The sequence below is a fragment of the Lepisma saccharinum genome, chromosome 25, assembly GCF_977018435.1.
Source record: "Lepisma saccharinum chromosome 25, izLepSacc3.1, whole genome shotgun sequence".
NCBI classification, from domain to species: domain Eukaryota; kingdom Metazoa; phylum Arthropoda; class Insecta; order Zygentoma; family Lepismatidae; genus Lepisma; species Lepisma saccharinum.
The window spans coordinates 31,491,946-31,512,990 of record NC_139253.1 but is presented as its reverse complement, the minus strand read 5'-3'; the positions used below and the strand labels follow the sequence as shown (position 1 = coordinate 31,512,990).

General features: G+C 38.5%; 1 protein-coding gene across 3 annotated transcripts in view; it reads left to right on the top strand.

The window, feature by feature from the left end:
• The window catches only part of LOC145978632 (uncharacterized), a 495,167-nt gene that overhangs the window by 309,266 nt on the left and 164,856 nt on the right, over positions 1-21,045 (top strand). The window contains exon 2 of one of the 3 annotated variants that reach the window (XM_083111382.1): positions 12,476-12,594. The exons of the other annotated variants lie outside the window; for them this stretch is intronic. Coding sequence (XP_082967508.1) covers positions 12,552-12,594 — 43 coding nt within the window. The 5' untranslated portion in view covers positions 12,476-12,551. The remainder of the gene's footprint in view (positions 1-12,475; positions 12,595-21,045) is intronic. 3 annotated transcript variants of the gene reach the window in all.

Here is a 21,045-nt window from a genome sequence, read left to right as displayed (position 1 = left end):
GTATGTTCAAAAAATACTATAAATACCGTATTTGCACAGCAAATATACTGTAGATAGCATTTTAACAATGAATAATCTTATTTTTGTTAATATATTAAATCAGTTCGCTCAATTTCTTACAGGCATTACCCCTGTATTACCTCACGAATAAGTTTATAGTAGAGTGCAATTATTTTAGCTTAAGAGCGAATCATACTCTTTTCATTGTCCAATGATCGCATGCGGTTCCCAGTCAGTTTCTGACGCCATTTCACCCAATGCCAATCATTTTTCATCTCGAAAGCGCCCCAGAGGAATAGTAGACTCACTAGCTTTCTTCTCAAAGGGTGCGTGAAGGAGACCAGCATTAACACTTTCCTGCTCAGCATGGAGTCCCACAATCCATCGAAGAACGTGCTGTTATGTTTCTCATAACTCTTCACTTCTCGACTTAAGTATGTCGGATATTATCTTTGTGCATTGACGTCAGATTAAACGTACCAAGAGGATTGACAAGTAGCATGCTTTGAGGGACGAAAGAAGCTGCGCTGTAGAACAAGAGAGAAAACGTAACTTTACTTCCCGAAAATGGAAAACCCGTTGGCTTATCACTGGAGCAGGCGAATTCAGGAGTTGTGAACTTCAGCTCAGACTTACGATCTGGAATGTCTCATTGCCTTTTCGAAAGGGACGCCTGGAGCCCTTTTGTAGAGCTGGTTCGCGTCTCGAGTTTTTCCTTCGTCTCCTTCCCTTCATCTTCTCCAACCACACCAAAAATCCAGGGAAGGAAGACGGTTTCCGAAGTTATACAAACCAAGCGACTTTTTTTTTTTTTTTACCAACTCCATTCACAAGCGATTACAGAAGTTTCTGAACAGAAAGCAAAGAGATTTTCCTAGAGATAAGTAACCGTTATATATGGTAGTTTGTACTTCGAAAAGCTGTTATTAGAATGCCTTCATATTGCTTACGTACTGAAGGTTTAAGAAACGAACTTTACTTTCTCTGAGAGCCAAGTCTTTCAGAGTGACTTTGCATTGGGAGAATCCCATCGGCAAGTACACTCTGTCCCGGTGATCTCTGGAGCAAGCGAACGGAAACAAGTCTCTGCGCAAGTAGTGACCCGATAGGTCTCCACCAATGAGTGCATGGAGGTGAAAACGCGGCTGCAGCTACCAGCCGTTTGCAGCAGCGCGCACAGCTTTGCTCCGCCCACTCGCTTTCTCCCCTTCCTTACCGTTATGCTCGGCCTTGCTCTACAGATTTCCAAGACAGAGTGCAGCTCCCGTGTTGTCGTCAAAACTCTAAGGTAACATGGACATTTTGTGACTCCTATCTCGGTTCAAACCCGGCAACTCTTGAACCAAAGGCGTACGTGCTAATAATATGGTTACACTGTAACGTGCACTTCACGCATACTACAGTTCCTGGATTAAGGAAGGACAGTGACGTAGCTTATAGGAAGTCGACACTTGCCTGGCGCTCAGCACGTGAAATTGGAAATAGCACTAGCTTTCCTCTGTATGTGAAGGTTGAGCAAACAGGGAGATGGTTACGGAAATACCTTGCCATAGAAGAAGTATTCAGGAAAGTATTCATGATCACCCAAAACGTTATTGCTCAAGATATCATCTTACCTCCACGAAACCAGAATAAAACATCCCATCCCGACTTTGAGATGTGCTTTCTTGTCGTCCTAATTGTGAACAGTCCCATTTCCGAACAGACCTAATTGCGAACAATTATTAACTGAACACGAATAGCACTGTATTATCTGGAAGAGTTGTGTCCTAATTGCGAAAACATCTTTCTACTTTGAGAACTACAACTTTCTCTCACACTTCCTGACTCTTTAAAACTCATCTGCACTCTTGACACTGCCTGGTCAGCGCCTTATGGATGGCTGTTGGCTTAAAAGTTGCAGTTCACATTGAATCATGTCAGTTAGAATATATAGAAAATTTGACACTATTAAAGTCATCGTCGAAGTACATACAATTTAATAATGAAAGTGTGATCTTTTTTTGTGCAAGTACGTACGGCACAATTCGTAACTGAAAAGAGTTAATACAATTATTAACTTTGTCAATTAATAATATAAATTAGAAATTTACTTAGTCAAATTTCAAAATATATAACACTGTTCTTAAAGCTATTATTACCGCTGTCAATCAGAACGGCTACGGTTGTTACAAATTAAACTATCTGTCTTTCTGGGGGAATGCCCTGATTTGTTTTTGAAAACAGGTATTTCAGTCACATGCGTTCGCAATTGGGACATGGAATTATTTTTCACTTTTATGTGTTCGCAATTAGGAACATTTAGGCATTGTTCGCAATTAGAACTGTTCGCAATTAGACAACCCTATCTAGAACTTGGCAAAAATGACCACGAGGCATAATAGATAAGAACTTGAAAGGCAAGTTGTTACTGTTACGTCCAGGCAAGCTGAAGGAGAGATTAACGCATAAGCATTCAAGAGATTGTCATTCTATGTGAGGCCATGCCCTTGCCTCTAAGTTGCTATTCGGTTTAAGAAGATAACGTTGCAATTCATATTAGTAGCATGAAATCTTGAAATTCTCAACATTGTAGGACAACATAAAAAATGGACAAATGATAGTATTAATTACAGTATGTTAGTAACCTATTTTGTATTGATTCTTGTTTGTTTAGTAAATAATAAGCACACTTCCTACATGAACTGTGTATCTGTCATGAACCTACCAACGAAATGCATTTCACTTCCAAAGTTTCGTTTCAACACCCGAGTCTTATCCAATACCATATTTTGATACATTTAGTACACTAGGAGTCCTAGTTTCAAGTCCCGTTGAAAGCTTTGGTGTTTTGTTAAGGTTATTGTTTTTATAGCATTGCCTTTATAATTATGCAAATTTGTATACATTTTTCGGACACCCTGTATTATTTCTTAATTCATCATTTATTCTCATGCGTTTGATTAACCTCGACAGGTGAGAATGCTGACTAAACTGGCGTAACATAAATGATTGTATATGTTTTCAAAGCGAATTGCACACATGATAACAAAGGTCTTACGAGATAGAACCAGATGTAAAGTACGTACGTATCGTGACGAGGAAGTACAGGAGAAATAAACGATATGAAAATTCGGGTATTTTGACGATGAGATTCTAAAACTGTGTGCTGCAAGAGCTCTTTGAAGAACCAAGATCCACCATTCAGCTATTCACCCGTGTCAGAACACACATGCAGCGTTTTTCTGAAAATAAGTTGACCAGAAAACAAGCAATAATGAAAATACTGCATGCATATTCTGATAAATTTATTTGCTTAACGTTTGTGAATATTAATAAATTGTAATTAGTTTAATGACGTCTGAGCGAAGTGAATTAACCATCGGACTAATTTATTACGTAATTATGGACGAAGTGAGTGCTCGAGAGCTGTTCTGAAGGGAGTGTCATATCATTGTATTAATTAACATCTATCATCAGCAAGATTCATCTCCGTGACGCTAATTATAATCGTGTTGTTGTAACATTATCAGTTAACCGCGTATTTACTGTTGTGTCAACGTAATTCAAAATTACGGCGTAAGGAAATGCTCAACTACATGTTGGAAGTGGCATTTTCACTTTGTGGGAATTTTTTCTAAGTTGATTTTCTATTCAACGCGTTCGTGTCGATGATATGAATTTACCGATTGAGTTAGTAACCTGTATTGCCTGCAGATAAAAGCCATACATCAAGCCATTAGTTGCATAAATATTGTATTAAATGAAATATTGTATGGCTTAATTGTATCCCTATTAAGATAATAAATAAATGAAAATTGTTTGTGGGAGGAGCTCTACTGGAGCCTGCGCAGAAAATAAAACCGTGGATTGTGGGAGGAACTTTCTGTGTGACTCACGTTGAAGGCTGCGCAGTTCGATGCGCTATAGCCTACTGCGCGTGCGCAGAAGAAGAAAAAGTTGTTTGTACCGAAAACAGATAATTTCCATGTGCTCATGAGATGTAAACACGGATGTTTAGTTATGTTAGTTATTGAGCATCGTTTTCATTAAAGAAGATAAGAAAATAACAAGATGTTTTAGGACTTCCGACAGGAAAATGATTAAAAGACTAAAGAGCTAATACATCTCTGCCTGCAGGTCAAGTTTTGTTTGTCTTTGAGGTCACGTAGAGGAAAGTCAAGAAGAATTGGGGAAACTTTAAGTTTTCGCAGAGAGAATGGGGAGAAAAATAGGAAAAAATGGTAAAGGTCTCCTCGCTCCTTTCTTCCGGTAAATTAGATTATCTGAAGGAAGTTGGTTAGTCAGTCTTTTTGATCATTGCTCGGAGCTTAAAATGCTAATTCGTCTCTCCCAGACAAGACGGGGGAGGAAAATATTGTACTTTCCTCAATTTCGCAATTCGCAAGGCGAGATTAACGATCTGTGCGGTGCATCTCCTTCACTCTACGTAACCATCTCGTCAAATTTTGATAGATTATCAGGGAACTGAGTAAACAGTGTACGGCGGGTCATCTAATTATAAGGAGCATCGCACGGACATGGAAGGATGCTGAGATTAATAAATTAAGGGATGCTGAGTAAGAAAATTAGTTCAGAGAGAAGCGAGCAGTCGATGTCGGCCGGGAATGGGATGAATGTTTGACGGCTTCTTTGAGAAGATGCGTCTTTTGTTCATTCTTCTTTCCTTTCATGTAGGAATTTAATATAGAAGAGGATGCTGGATCAGCACTCACGTACTAAGAAGTTCGGTACACGTGCAAGGTCAAAGGAAAGGGAAGTGCAAGATCAGCGTTGAGTCTCTACATGGAGAAAACATCCTATTATTCTTGTCAGATCAAAAGAATGTGCCTTAATCACAAAAAGTTTCAAGTACGTTGAAAGAACATCCCTTTGATGGATTCATGCAGGGTTAAAACGCTAGATCAGCATAGGGCTTTTGACTTAGTAATGTTACCAAGGCGAGACGAGAATTGTAACTATGAGGATTCGTCTAGATTTTCTGGTTCTCAGTCTCGTGTCGCGCTTCTCTGATGAAGTGTTGTTGACGTCGTTGTCTTGTGATCAAGGGGTACCGGGTTCGATATCCATCGGAGGCACATAGTGGTTTGGATCCCTCTTGAAATTACTGATCCAAACCAGATTAGTCTTACTGTCCATAGAGGGTACTAAAAAGCTTTTAAAGAACCCTCAGTTACGTGTCTAGACTCAGAGGGACAGTATCAATCTCGTCTCAAATCTCGAAATAACAGATGCAAAACTGTAAGAGAAGTATTGAAACAATGTAAAACATAATTATTACTCAGCAGACAACACCTTTAACCCACCTGAATAAGTCGAGGAGTAAAGCAATTTTCAATCACGTTAAACCTTCATGTACAGTCACCGGCAATAAATATGGAACATCTATATCCTGAAACATTCACTTCACTGCCATACATTAATGGTATTACCTAATACTACGGCGATGAGCGAACTTCAAAAGTAACTTTTCAATAGCCTATCAGGATCTAACTGTCCAATATTTATTGCCGGTTGCTGTACAGTCAACTGCAAAGATAATAGTAGGCAAATTGTCCACTACTATTTTCATTACTTTTTTATTCTACACACTGTGTTGTTTTAAGGAATGAAACTATGTTGGTTCGAAGCAGGCATTGTTCTCTGCTTATTGACGTCATTATTTCAATTCATTGGCATCACATTGTGTAATACAGACCGAATGAAAATGGTGGTGGACAATTCGCCTACTGTTTCTTTTGCCGTTGGGTGTACCTTCAGTCTAGCCATCTCGACATTTTCCCAACTTCATAAGGCAATCTCGGAAAAAATCGTATTTCGCCTGTTGTTGCGGCTAGATGAAGAACACGCTTGAACATAATAACGCATGCAATGAGTAAGAAGAATGAAAATCAGCATGTAATTTTCACTGTGCGGTCTTGGACAAACAAGGCTGGCAAAAGCTGTAACTTTGTAATCAACGGGTCTAGCGTTCGATCCATTATTGGAGTACATTTCAGTAAATTGAACCGCACTGTAAATACAATCTCCGTTTGTTTATCTGTACATTAGAACCAAATTCACCAAAACATTTTGCAATATTGGAACAACCCAATATCACCGTGGAGAACATTCAAGTTAGCTAGTCGTGTCTGGGTTAATTTTGGTTATACATTAAGGATTTGTTTATTCAATGAGAATATGCATAGTGCAATTTACAGCAGTATGCTTACCATAACACTTGACACTACAGTGGTTCCGGCCAAAGAATGGACTTGGAAATTCTATTTTTGTCGTTTCTGTCGAAAGCCATGGAGGGTCACATGAACCGCTGAACCAATCGAGTTGTCGTGGTGAGGGGGAATTCTAATGGTATTCTGCGTTGCCAGTGTTTTGTTGTGGGTCGTTTTCGAAGCAGGTGGCACCCTCAACAAGACCAAGCCGGGAGAAGCCTAATGGTTGCCGCCGCGTAGCAAGGGATGGGTCTCAGATTCCCTGCCTCCCCCAGAAATGCGAGCAAAGGGTACATGTTGACATGAAGAGGTGTCGTGTGCAACTGGACAAAAATCAGGCGTGTAGCAACCGGTAGAAACCCGCTTTCCCCCCCTTTAACTGGAGGCGGAAAGCTTGGGTTTCCTCAAGTCCATTCTTTGGCCGGGCGGACTTTAATACAAAGAGCAGTTTTATTGCTTATATATTTAAACGAACTTGATGTATAGATAATTCTGTATTCATGTTTTTAGTGGTAATCGTGATTTATCGTTCCACAATTAAAAATGAAAGATTCTGCTTATTTTTTCTGACCCTATCAAGTGTTAGTCGATTTTAGTCATATTTCTGAGTTTTTGGCAAAATATATTTAGTTCACTATGCACTTATTTTTCACAAGAATGAAAAAAAAACATATATATCATCAAATTACATCTTGCATATCCATAAAGAAGGCATATAGTGGGAGAAATGGGATCCGTGAGCAGGGCAAAATGAAATATATCATGTATTTATTACAATCCAATAACAGTTGAAGAATCATTGTGTAGGGGCGTAACTTGGGGCCTAGCTTTTGGAGGGCAGAATCGAACTTAGGGCTCAATTTGGAGTGGGGGCAAGATGCTACAAATAGCCTCCAGGACTATTTTTTTTAAAGACATATAAACTATTTTCTATTTCTTTATTCCTCAGCTCTAAGAAGCTTAACAAAAATACCCTTAACTTGTAGAACCCCCATCTTGTTCTCGCCGTCATTGTGGTCTTTCACCAAGAATTTCGTAACTAATCTGATTATATAAATAATTGAACTAGTGAAAAAGCATTTAATTTTTAACTTTGTACTTTTTTGCATGTGGTTCCTTTCTTGAAACAGCAAAATTCCAGTCCAGTTTATCAGCTCTTATTGCTGCAGTGACACTCTTAATATGGGATGCGGCACTCAAGAATTTCACCAAGTAAAAAAAAAAACCTTTGTGTAACGACTTGGCACAGTACGACGCACTTTGGCGTCTGCCTTCTACACCTCGACATTCGCACAACACGCAACCGAACATTACGCATGTTGAAGCCATTGTGTAAGCGTACGCAATAATGGTAATTTTCTATAGGGGATCGTCAACCACCACGAACTATTGATCCGCTAAGGAAATTTCTATCCATGCTGCGACAAGACGCATTCACGTTTCTGCCTTTGATTCACCTGTCATTCTCGTTCACGCGACATGATGAATGGTGGGTTGGCAGAGACACTTGCCCGTTAGGCAATGTCCACCAAAAATACCTCATTTTTTTGTGATTTGCATTGAAGGCATAGAGACATACAAAACTTGACTCATGTAAGGACACAGGAATCAATCAATTTCAACATTTGTACCGTGCTGTCTGCTTTTATGAGAACAATTCATTCTCTAACAAAGGGACCTTAGTTCTACGTAGGTGAAACGGGTTCGATTTTCAGAAGACCATGTACAGTATCCATTACGTATTTTTGTGATGGTCCCCGTGGCAAATTGACTAGCGTAAGGAGCTGGAAAGACTTTAATTTCTGTGTTCGATTACTAAATATGTTTTTTCGTTCCTAAATGTTATCGATTCATTCTCATCAAAGCAATTAATCGAAAGACATAAAAAAAGCGACGGATTGTAAATACAAGTAGCTGAAATCGCAAAAGAGAGCTTGCTGGAAATTATGAAATTACAATTGAAGAGTATATTTGAAGGAACAGCCCGGCAATCTCTCGTTAAACTAAAATTACAGTTCCTGAAACACAGTACAAAGAGAAATTAAGATTATGCACATACAACCTGATTGATTGACTTGGTTCATTTTACGTCGCTTTCTGCTACTTTAGATTAAACGTGACGATGTGGATGGATGGTAATAAGATGAAATGAATGAACAGAAAATCACAAACATATATGTACGGCCCAATACATGAGCCTCACAGGTGCCTCGCCGATGGCGTAGTGGCAATGTCGTCGACTTGTAATTGGTTTGGATTCAACTTTAAACTGTAGATCCAGTCCCGATTAGCCTAACTGTGTACAAAGTGGACTTAAAACAAAAACTCAATAAACGAGCCTCACTGATGATTATACTGGCCGTGGTTCCAGACGCCGGAGCCTCGTAAGTCTGCAAAATGCAGTTCAGGGTGTAGTAAGTAGAATAGAGATTGACATTTGACTGCCTTCCGAAAGGGCCACCCCTTACACGCTGTTTATATACTGGTACATACATGTCTGTCTGAATGGCCTCGATGAAAGACAATTTCAAAACGTGACACGGTTTTGTAGTAATTTATATGCGAGTAATTCGGAGAAAGTCTCAAAATGTGTGTATCACATTACATTTCCGAGATATACAGGGTGTCCCAAAAGTCACGGAACCGAGCTTTTGAATGTTCTTAACTTTTGTACAAGAAATGATAGAGACATGAACCTTGTATTAGTTATTAACTTTATCTATGTGAATATTATATAAACATTAAACACGAAAATAATTATTTGCATGAACGTTCAGTATGGAATAAAAGCTTGCAAGGTGTATAGAAAAAAATATTGTACGAAGGAAAGAAAAACATGGATAAAATACAGATATGGTCTCAATGGGTATTTATCGAAGAGAAAAAAGAACGATACATTTTTATGAATTCTATGCATACAAAGTAAAAAAAATGTAGAGTTCCCCGTGCATGTAGTACAGTGCAATGAAAGCATATTAGGGGATGTGGTAGTAATTCTGTGCATTACAGACGATTTGTGATGTTAATTATGCCATATTCATAAAAAAATATGTTTTTTTTAAACAAATACGAAATGTACTGGCAACATTGGTCGTGTCAGTCCAGTACCAGGTGCGCCGACATCTGGCGATGTTATTCAATTAATTTCCAGATGAAACAAAAGATTTTAAATTTACGGTGCAAAAAAGTAACCCATCTATATTTTTCTATCTAACACTATCTTTTATATTTGAAAGAACCATCCTGGTCATGAGAAATGTTCAATTCCACTGTGGTGGATAGTGATTTCGGAATTGGAATTCCCTTACTATGTGGTACCGAGTTCAATGCGAAGAGCACATCGGCATATACACATGTTTTTATTCTTCGAGAAACAGCCACGCATTACAGTGCGACAAAAATAACAATCTGTCACTTGGTCCCTTGCTTCAGGCCATATCATAAATACATCAAAAGGCATTGAATGAATACCATTCAACCAATCTGTTAGCGTTACAGCACAACTATGACATCTACCATGTGAGGCACGTGGGAGGTCTTGATCTCAGTGACAATCAAATTACAGTCGGTACACTATCGTTACACCTGTGATGTTTTCACGTTGCAATTTTGGAGTGCATTGGTCACAAAGGTAACAGAATGTGTTAGGGTGATATACACAGCAAAGGGGTTATTTCAGTCGTCATAGTTTATCACAGCACAGTCCACTGTCTCGCTGCACAAATCAAACGCTGTAAACTTCATATTTACTTATTACGATATATAATAATATATTTTATTGTAGCAAACAGGGTTACAATAAACCTCACATACCAACACATAAGACACCACTGAAGGTATACATGATGATTTAGCACGCAAACAGTTTGCAGTGTTGGCAGATTACAAGATAAGCGGAATTCAGCGTTGCATACATTACCCGTATTAAATTAAATATGACGTCACGCGTATCTCAAAAATGGTACGTGATGGAGAGAAATGAATAGCAAATCCGAAATCAGCATGCCGAAATTAGTTAAGAACACCAATTCTTTCCAAATATCGGCCTTATTTTACAAATACAATAACATTGTAGTTTGCTGAGAAGGAAAAGTTAGTTCCGACTGTGTGTTCAATATAATATACATAAACATTAGCAGTGTCACTGTGAAGGATTTTTCATTCAATGGAAGCGTCACACTATAATTGTTCGCGACAACCATTCATAATGCGCAGCTATTCGTGGATGTATCCGATTAAAATCGTGTGCAATGGCATGCGAACTTCTCTCCCTAGACGTCACTTTGATCTCGACGCGCTACCGACGCGCTAAACAAATTTTAAGGCACTTTTCTAACAAATTGGTACAAGAATTCAGTCATAACTTTTAATGGTTAAAGATACGTAAAAAAACCTTCACCATTGCATTTCTCGTGAAATTCTAGCCTGATTTGATATATCATATCATCCCCCTTCCCATTTAAAATTCTGAAGTTGAATTCAAGATGGCGGCCGTCATCGTCATATGCCCTATAACATATTCTTCCACCCCTATTACAAACCTACAATGTTAGTTTTGCAGAATAGTATGTCATTCAACTTTTCTTCGGGTGTTTCCACACTTTTGGACCACCCTGTAGAATGGATGATTCTTTATGCAACCGTCGTGCTTTACCTACGCGGCCAACATCGAGGAGCCTTACCCGGTTCCAGGAACCTAGCGGTTGCACGAAGAATGTTACTCCCTGTATTACACGCAGGAAGAAGACCAACCAGTAAGCCTTGCTAGTTACAAATACCGCAGCATAACGACCTGCATTGCTAAACCAGCCCACACTGTTACATCTCTACAAAACAAAGACGGCAAATGCTACTGAAGAAGCGGATATCTAGATTTCGCATCACACAGTCCCTGGACGTTCATTGAAGTGCATGATTGCCACTTGCAGACTGAACGTTCATCCTTTATAGATCGCGTACCTTCTCTCGAGATTTGTTCCATACAGAAGTGCTCTGTTTCAGGAAGAGGAAGATAATTTCCTTTTGTTTACTTGGTACGAGTTTCTTGTGCGGGTAGCCCAGGCCTAAATCTTCCGTCGACGACATTTATACTTCCTGAATGTCTGTCGTTCTTGTTTCTCTGTGAATCTACACTGGAACAGTTTTATAAACTTGAAGTCTCACTCCACCCCCACCCTCCCCCCCCCCTTTCACGGTTCGCTGAATTAAATCAGTCTTGTCAAGTTAGTCCCAACTCAATCTGTAATACCATTACCGAACTGGAAAGACCGTTCTGTAGGTATTATTTTCCTGCGAGAAATTCTGTTCTTGGGATTGCAATACTTACAAGACTACCGTGTAGGCTTCTGCTCCATTGGTTGGAAGCAGTCACGTGATACCTGAGAAGAGAGAGAGAGAGATACTATATGTATAATAAAGAAAAGGTCTGCCGGAGAGAGTTTTCATCCAATTTATTCTCTGCGGTTTTTTAACAATTTAATGTCAAGCACCCTGACTATATCTAGTGATTAGTGATATTCAATGGGTCTAAGATTTAATCGAATTGAATTTAGATAGAGATACATGAACTAAAATATTAGTTAAAAAGAAACCTGCAGAATCAGAGTTAATGAATTAATGCATTATCTGCCTCTAGTCTGCCATAGAGCTTTGAATTTCAGCCGGCCCCCGTGGCGGAGTGGTTAGCACATCGCGCTGCGACGCCATAGGTTGCGGGTTCGAATCCTGGCTTGGGCATAGACGTTTGTGATGTCTATTCATCAATTTCATCATATCATCACTCATCCCCATTTTCGCAAATTAGCCAAACGTGGCACAAGAAGCGAAGTAATATAAATCAAAGCTTTGAATTTCAATATATTTCAATCTGACCTGTGATCCCCTTTAGCGACTGATAAGCCTTAATACTTTTTTAATTGTGATTTTATTCGCTGCTTTGTATATAACTTACAAGTACAATTATTGCTTATATATGCATTGTTAACTTTCACATGACGTTGCATTTTGACTTAGTGTCAGCTATTTTTTGTAACTTATGTTGTTTTCTATTAGATGATTTGTATTTATTTTTATTATTTATAGTTTTTAGCAAATACAATTGTATGTTATATTTTTACCACCATGAGACTGTAACGAAATGTTTTAATTTAAATTGCTAAATTTATATTTCAAGTAGTTGATAATTACTATATATTTTAATGAGGCATATTGTTATAAACATTTCAGTGCTGATTATGTCTTATTTTTTGTTACCTTATTTTTAGACATGTTAAAACTACTGCAGTAGGCACAATTTATATCTTCCATTCTCGAAAGAAAGAAATAGAAGAAATTTCACGGATGACAAGCAAATGTGCGACGATGGTAACGAAACCAAAGTTAGGTAATGTTGCACGTTGAAACAAATTTTTCGTTTAGATTTAGAAACGAAAATAACCGGTGTTAACTTGTGAAGTTTGTGTTGATTTCGTGTTTCTTTCAATGTTCACTGTTTAATCGTTGTTCTTCGTGCACCTCAAGTGATTTCTCGTAAAGCACATTTGTATTCACAAGACTTACATTGTGCTTAGTGACTTTGATGTTACTATTATACGTAGAGTAAAATGGAAGTAGTTGTCTCTTTCTCCATCTCCCTCTCTGCATATATATATATATATATATATGTGTGTGTGTGTGTGTGTGTGTGTGTGTGAGTGAAAATTATACTTCAAACTGGACCGATTTGCATGTCTTTATGTGAATTTAGCGTCCCATTTGTAGTTTTATAAAGCTAATTCAAAGCTATTAGTAGTACTGATCATAATAATGTTAATTATTGGGATAATTACAATTGAAGGAATCTGGGTTAGATAGTAACAAGCCATATTAAGATTCACCTTGAAATTTTAAGATAATTCAAGTGAAATGACATGAAAGTGAGTTACAGTCATTATTTTTTAATCTTTTTTAAACTTTGGGTGCGTCAGCACTTAGGCTATTTTGCACCCCTCACTTTATACGTGTCCAGCCCCTTACCAGAACTAAAATAACATCTGTAATGTCGTGTCGTAACTAAAATTTTAAAATATTCTGACTTCGGTTAAAAGCTGATGCTGTAAAGAGGCACTCAGAACACATAAGGACAAAACACGGGACAACACACAGAATTACTAGCGATAAAGTCTCGTTCGTCTGCAAAATGCAGTCCAGGGTGCACTACGTCGATACAGTCATTATCAAGTCAGGTTTTTCTATATTGGTTGTATTACAAAGAAGGAGAAATTGCACTTGTAAATGCATAATTGATGTGTTTGAACTTTAAGGGCAGTGTTTCTTACATCAATGAATGAATTTAAACTTTTAGGTGGATCGGCACATATGACCATTCTGCACACTTCAAACTATACGAGGAAATATCCCCTTATCTAAAAACCTTACCGAAAGTAAAAAAAGGCTGTAAAAAGCCCCTTGAGAAAAGTTAAAAGTACAAGGTTATAAAGGGACTTCTACAGAACAGACACAACACATTAAAAAGGTAAGGAGATACTTAAAACTTCTTCACACACAATGGAAGAAACCTTTTCTTCTGAAAAAGCTAAACACATTTATTAAAGCATTGATAAACGGTTGTAATGAATGAAAGTCTGTCTGAGGAAAGTAAAATTGGAGGAAAGTATCGCACACTTAAAATGACAAGCACAAAAACGTGACTTGGTACTATCTTGTCCCGAGCTCTTTAATTTACTTATATTTTGAATTACAGCCCATTACGTTTTAAGTTCTGTTAGACTGACAACAAATTTTTAAATATAATTAAAGATGAAATGAATTTTTATGAAAATGGTAATTTACATTGCATTTGTTAATATGGTAAAAGGTAAAGTTCCCCGTGCATATAGCCGTGCCATGAAGGCACATTTTAGAGGGTAAATATGTCGTCCTTAATTTTTAAAAAATTTACTAAATTTTATTTTGCTTTCAATAAAAAATACATTATCCAAAAATAATTTAATGGATTCAGGACAACTCTTTTCTCTTTAGCAACAAGACATGTTCTAACCATGCTTGCTATGTACTGTCGATTGCAAAGATAATAGTAGGTACATTGGAATCGTGTGTTGTAAAGGTTGTCTGTTCTCTGCTTCTTTAGTGTTTTGATTTAATTATTAAATCTTACTTTGTGAAAACAAAGTGAATGAACATTGAAATTGGCAATTTAAATTTATCTTTCACTTTCTTCATCGTCCTACATCAATTGGAGGCGAGGTTATAATTTAATTATGGAAACGATGAACTGGAGTAAGTGAGATATGAGTTAGATTCTAAATATTAATTGGAATGTATCTTTCATTGCTTTTTACAGTTTCTTGAAAGTTGATTACAAATTTCAAACGTGTAAAATTTGCATTGGAATGATATCCATGCTCAGTACACTTGAACAAATGTTGCTATGGCCGTTGTTGGGCTTCAAATTCATGTAGGATTCCAGAATCATTTTGTGAGTAAGTAGATGGTTGTCAGTGGGTTGCTGGGTGTCAGACGAATTAGGATATAATACACAATGTGTAGAACTCATAATTATTCAGCGTTCCAGTGGGACTATGGGTGGTAGCCTTCGAAATGTGGAGGTAGGACTTCACACATTGACGATCTCGGCCATTTGCGGAGGTGATGTGACCGCCACAACCTCCATCCGCCATTTACCTCCCACGGTTGCCCACTAGTACTCTTTTTCTTAGAGGCTGGCTGAAACTCAGAGACGCTCCATGCAAGAAACATTACTGCAAAAGTTCCTACCTGAACTTACCCACCCCAGGAGTTCAATCCGAGTCTCTGCAAGGAAGTCAGACGGCTAAAGCTACTGCACCATTGCGGCTCTGTAAATACCATCATGGTTATAGCAATTTATTAACATAAAACTTCTTATTTTTGGTAGTACCGCTCTTATAATCTGACTATCCTTGAGTTCAGCATATCGCGAAGAGTGAGAATTAGGCATATGCTAATTAACATCACTAAATACACCAGAGCGGTGCTCTATATTTTCCATTCACATGAAAAAACTAAAAGCATCCTCTTCTGAGCTTAACGTCGACTGAGACGCCGGAAACGCACCGAGTGGAAAATTCCATGTGCCTTTTCGAGGGTAGTCCGCCCATGTACCGCGCCGCCACGCTCCGAACCACGCAGCCGAGGCCGAACATTTTGCGTGCTCGGCTACAGCGGGACCGAGCATGACGCCTGCCGGAGCTAAACGAAGAGACGCGGAATTACACGAGAGGGTATTTGCGGCAACGGAAAATTTCCGCCCTAGAAATCTGCAGACTTCTGGCACGGAAATCGCGTGCTTCGGTTCCGCGGGTTTCGCTGTAGTGGGCGTTACACCATTTGATTTCAATAGAAGCAGACAGCAGAAGTTCTGTTGCAGCGCGTCTAAGTGGGCTTTAAGGTTTATTTAAAGAATTTTGTAACACACTAAGTGTATTTACAATAATTCCACATCACAATAAGCAAGTCGTGCATCTTTTCTAGACATTATCACAACGCATGGTAATTACAATTTTCGTATTTCAGCGTACGATACTATTTACACTTTACACTCTAGTTCTGTGTCAATAGATTAATAAGATTGAAAAAAATGTTTAGTGCCTTCTTACCTTTCTAATGTGTTGTATATATCCTCTTTGGAGAAACATATCAACCAGTCTATTGAATGATGGTGCCTCCACTACGTTGAATTTATATTTGGAAATGTCTTGATTTTATGTAAAGTATTGTCAGCCACAACACACACTACAGTGTGATTTATACTTTCAAATGTAGCTTAACAATTGACCTTTGGAAATTCTCCTTGAATTCATGTTTTAAGAACCTCAGATAACCTTTCTCACGAAATATGTTTAAGTACAATACTGTCCACCTTTTGTTCATTTCTCAACAGACATTATCTTCATTGCGTTTCTTCTTTCAAGTTACACTAGGGCATTTCCTATTTTCGTATAAGACTATGAAACATATACATAATACTCTGCATTGCGGCAAGTATTCTCTACTTTTATTTCCTCTTTCTTCCAGACCACGCCCTGTTTCTTATTATTTCTTTATCTCGTCCGCCTCCTTTTTTTTCTCAATCGGACCCATTCCCATCTGATGGTTCCGAATCATTTGAGCTACTGGACACGAGTCTTTGCCTCGACTGCAAGATTCAAGGAACAGTGCTCCAATTTTCTTCAACCCCCCCCCCCCCTTTACCCTTCTCTCTCTCTGTCACAGTCCACTGCACACGGCTTCTTGTTCTTCTTCTCCTCAAAATCCTGAGGAATTTTATTTTATCGGAACACTTTCCCAATTTCTCCATCACTTACACCATTATCAGTGTTTGCTTAATTACTTTCTGAAAGGAACTGTTCTTTGCTCATAAAGTAACTCGTTACAGTTTTACTAAATTTAGATGACCTCCGTGGCGGAGATTCTAGCACAGCTCTACGACGCCAAGGGTCCTGGGTTCGAATCCCGGCCTGGGCAAGTGTGTTCTTTGTGAGTGTCCCTTCATCAATTTCATCATATCATCACTCATCCTCGTCGTCGCAATTAGCCAAAAGTGGAAGAAAAGCGACGTTAAATAAGAAAAAAACAAATCAAGTTTTACTAATTTTGAAAAGTAGTTAAATTGCAGTTAGTTTAAAATGTAACTTTAAGTTAATATTACAGTAACTTCATTCTAGATATAACTCGTTAGAATGCATGAACTGCAAGCGGACTGCCTTGACCATCTAATATTAATATTAATTTTAATAAAATCATAATAAACCTCATGCTTAAATGTGAAAATACGGAGATAACAAAATTTAAATAAACCTTTATACTTGAAACAGTTACGTCACTCACATAACGGAACGTAGTTTGTATACGTAAAGTATACACGTGAATATTTTATATGTATTATTTTAGTAAATCATAACTTTCTTGCTCTTGAAACGTTCAGAGAAGTAACCATTACTTTTCGGTACTTGGTACGTAAAAAATAGAAACGGCGTTCTTGTTCTTCGTTTCAAAAAGTAACTTGTTACAGTTATCATTAAATGTTACTTCTAACTGATTTACAAGTAACTCGTATCTTGTAAAGACTGCCCATTATTTTTTTAAAAAAACTTAACACTTTACTCATATAAAAAATGAATGTAATTATACTACATACCAATCAATGAGATGAGACCGAAAACAAGAATGGCATTTCTAAATCAAGGCGAGACAGGCATTTGTAACAAGTGATGAAAGCGAGAAAGAGATGTGGCATTTCTAAATCAAGGCGAGACAGGCATTTGTAACAAGTGATGAGACCAAGAACAAGAATGACATTTGTAACTCAAGGCAAGACAGGCATTTGTAAGAAGCTATGTAAGCGAGAAACAGATTTGGCATTTCTAACTCAAGGCTAGACAGGCATTTGTAACACGTGATGAGACCGAAAACAAGAATTGCATTTCTAACTCAACGCGAGACAGGGAACGAGATAGATATTTGCAGCACGTGATATATACAGAACGAGTGGGTCATTTGCAACACAAACGAGGCCGATATCTGCAAGAGATAGGCTTTTTTATTAACGGGACGATACTGGACTGCACTAAGGTTCTTCTCGTCTCGTCTCAATAGTACCTCTGCCTGTACTATACCTTCCACATATTTTTATAAATCACGGCTCATGTGGATTAAAACATCACAGGACGATTCGCGGTGTTTGAAGCAAGATTGAATTTGCGAACAATCTTTCGTTGCATTCCTTCTTTGTTGATCCTCCGCAGAGCCAATGGGGGTGAAGAGAGTGGAAAACGAGGAAAAGAAATGTAATTAAATTGTGGCCTCAGGCAGTAAAGGCCTAGGCAGATCGATGCGTTGTCCAAATTAAATTTGCAAGTGCCAACAAGCACTCGACTCAAATAAGCCGAAATTTCTCTTTGGGCAGAGCGTGGCTTTCACGTAAGGAGGCCGTCGAAGGGAGATTGTGTAATCAGTGTCAAATTCATTAGCTAGCTCAAGAACGGATATTGATCGGGTGCTCTTGTGTTGCCATCAACCCAGTGTATTTACACTGAGGCTGTGAGTTCAGGTGTTATTGATGTATCCGAGACGTTTCAAAGCCTGTGTAGGTAACAGATTTTAATAAAATTTATATAGGTAACAGATTTAATAAAGTTTACATATGTAACAGGTTTTACTAAAGTTTACATAAGTAACAGATTTTTCAGAGTTTATATTCATAAACAGTGTGTTAGTTAACGGGGGGGGCGGGGATTTCCCCCACACAAAAATATTTATCCCAGCAAACAAAATTATTTTTATCCCTTCCAGGAATTTTTTTATCCCCCTCAAAGACAATGGAACTGAAAGTATGCAGTATACCATTTCCTAACTATGTGACAAACACAATTGAAAAATTATTCCTCCCATTGATTGTCCAGTCATCAAAGATTTCCCTGTCGAAAAGTATGCTGCCATTTGGATTAAAGAGGACACCATTCTGCAAGTGACCAACCTCTCCGAGCCGAGACAACATCATTGTTGCAGATGTTACAGGATATGCTCAATGTGTCCACCATTGTTGGCCAACGTCATATTGAGTCGATTTACCCATTCCTGATGGACTTTCGATAAGATGTCGAGTGTAATTCTTGCACAACACTCGACAAATCTGTCTTCCAAATGTTCCATATCACGAATTTTTACGGAATAGACCAGTGATTTCACGTGGCCCCACAGATAAAAATCGAGAGGGGTCAGGTTCGGCGAGCGCGGTGGCCATTTCACAGACCCCCTGTGACCAATCCACCGATTGGGTAACTGGATGTTCAGATAGTCCCTAACATTGTGACCAAAATGTGGGGGAGCGCCGTCATGTTGAAAGAACTCATGGAAATTGCCATCCTCGATCATGAGAGATGGAAACACTTGTGTATCCAGTAAGTTCAAATAATCGTCGGCATTGATGGCACCGTCAAGGAAGAAAGGTCCTACCACACGGGTTCCCCATATGCCACACCATACAATCACTTTTGAACGGAGGACTGTCCCAGATGCATCCACCCAATGAGGATTCGATTCAGACCAGTATCTCATGTTTTGTCTGTTCACCTCCCCATTGAGATAAAAATTTGCTTCATCACTGAACAACACCATGTGAGGGAAGATAGGGTCTTGTAACACCTTACGACATTTCTTCTGTAAATTCAACCCTGCGGTCACGATCGTCTTCACTCAGGTGTTGAAGCAACTGGATCTTGTATGGATACCATTTGTGCCTTTTCAGACTCCTCATAATGGAAGCACGACTCACACCAGTAACAGCAGTATGACTCAGGGACCTGTAACGTAACCCAACTTGTAACGCTGTCAAGTTACGAACGGAACTATCGAAATGCGTTACAATGGCATTGGCGTTCCACACAGTACCGGACAGATTGGACCTACCTACAACCTGGGTAAATTAGGCGTACCGTTACTCAACGACCCATTCGCTTCAGGTACTGAGTGGAACGGGTCTCGGATGGAACGGGTACGATCGTACCCGTACATACTGTACCTGAACGGTGGCTACCGGGTACGAACTGGAACCACAAGTTGGTAACCGGTACTAAAGCACAATGACCAGCGCTTGTTATTAAAATACCGGTACGTGGATAGAAATGGATGAAGCGGGTAACATTTGTAACAGGAACTTACAGTACGTATCATAACAGTTTACTGTCAATCAAAATTCCACAGCAGCAAATGGAATACCGATAAATATACACTTCTTTGTTTAAAACTAATTATAATAACTTTAGAAAAAAGTAATTCGTGATCTTTCTGGATTTTATTTATCCGAAAAATATGTATAAATGCTATCTAGTTTATCTTTCATTAATTTGTTAATAATGGTATCAGCTATGCAAAAATTTTGAAGACCGTCACTCTGGCAAACTATTAACAATAGAAACAATTAGTTTCAACAAGCTCATGTATATTATACTAATTACAACGACCTGCGCAGAAGGTCGATATTCGTTATTCAGGCAACCTGTTACTAGGAGGCATGAGCAGTAGGCCCCATTACTTTTAAAATAGGTAGAGAAGTGAAATTGAGTTTGAAGGTAGATTATGCTAATTAGAGCACGGCAAATCAACATGATTGTGGAAAACCGGAAGTTGATGGACGCCATATTGAAAAATGTTACTTCTTAAGAGAGAGGAGTGAAACTCGGTTCAACGATAGCTTATACTAATTAAAGCATGGCAAATAAACATGATTGTGGAAAACCGGAAGTTGATGGACGCCATATTGAAAAATGTTACTTCTTAAGATAGAGAAGTGAAATTCGGCTTGAAGGTAGCTTATGGGAATTAGAGCATGGCAAATCAACGTGATTCCGGAAAACCGGAAGTTGGTGGACGCCATATTGAAAAATGTTACTTCTTAAGATAGAGAAGTGAAATTCGGCTTGAAGGTAGCTTATGGGAATTAGAGCATGGCAAATCAACGTGATTCCGGAAAACCGGAAGTTGGTGGACGCCATATTGAAAAATGTTGCTTCTTAAGATAGAGAAGTGAAATTCGGCTTGAAGGTAGCTTATGGGAATTAGAGCATGGCAAATCAACGTGATTCCGGAAAACCGGAAGTTGGTGGACGCCATATTGAAAAATGTTACTTCTTAAGATAGAGAATTGAAATTCGGCTTGAAGGTAGCTTATGGGAATTAGAGCATGGCAAATCAACGTGATTCCGGAAAACCGGAAGTTGGTGGACGCCATATTGAAAAATGTTACTTCTTAAGATAAAGAAGTGAAATTCGGCTTGAAGGTAGCTTATGGGAATTA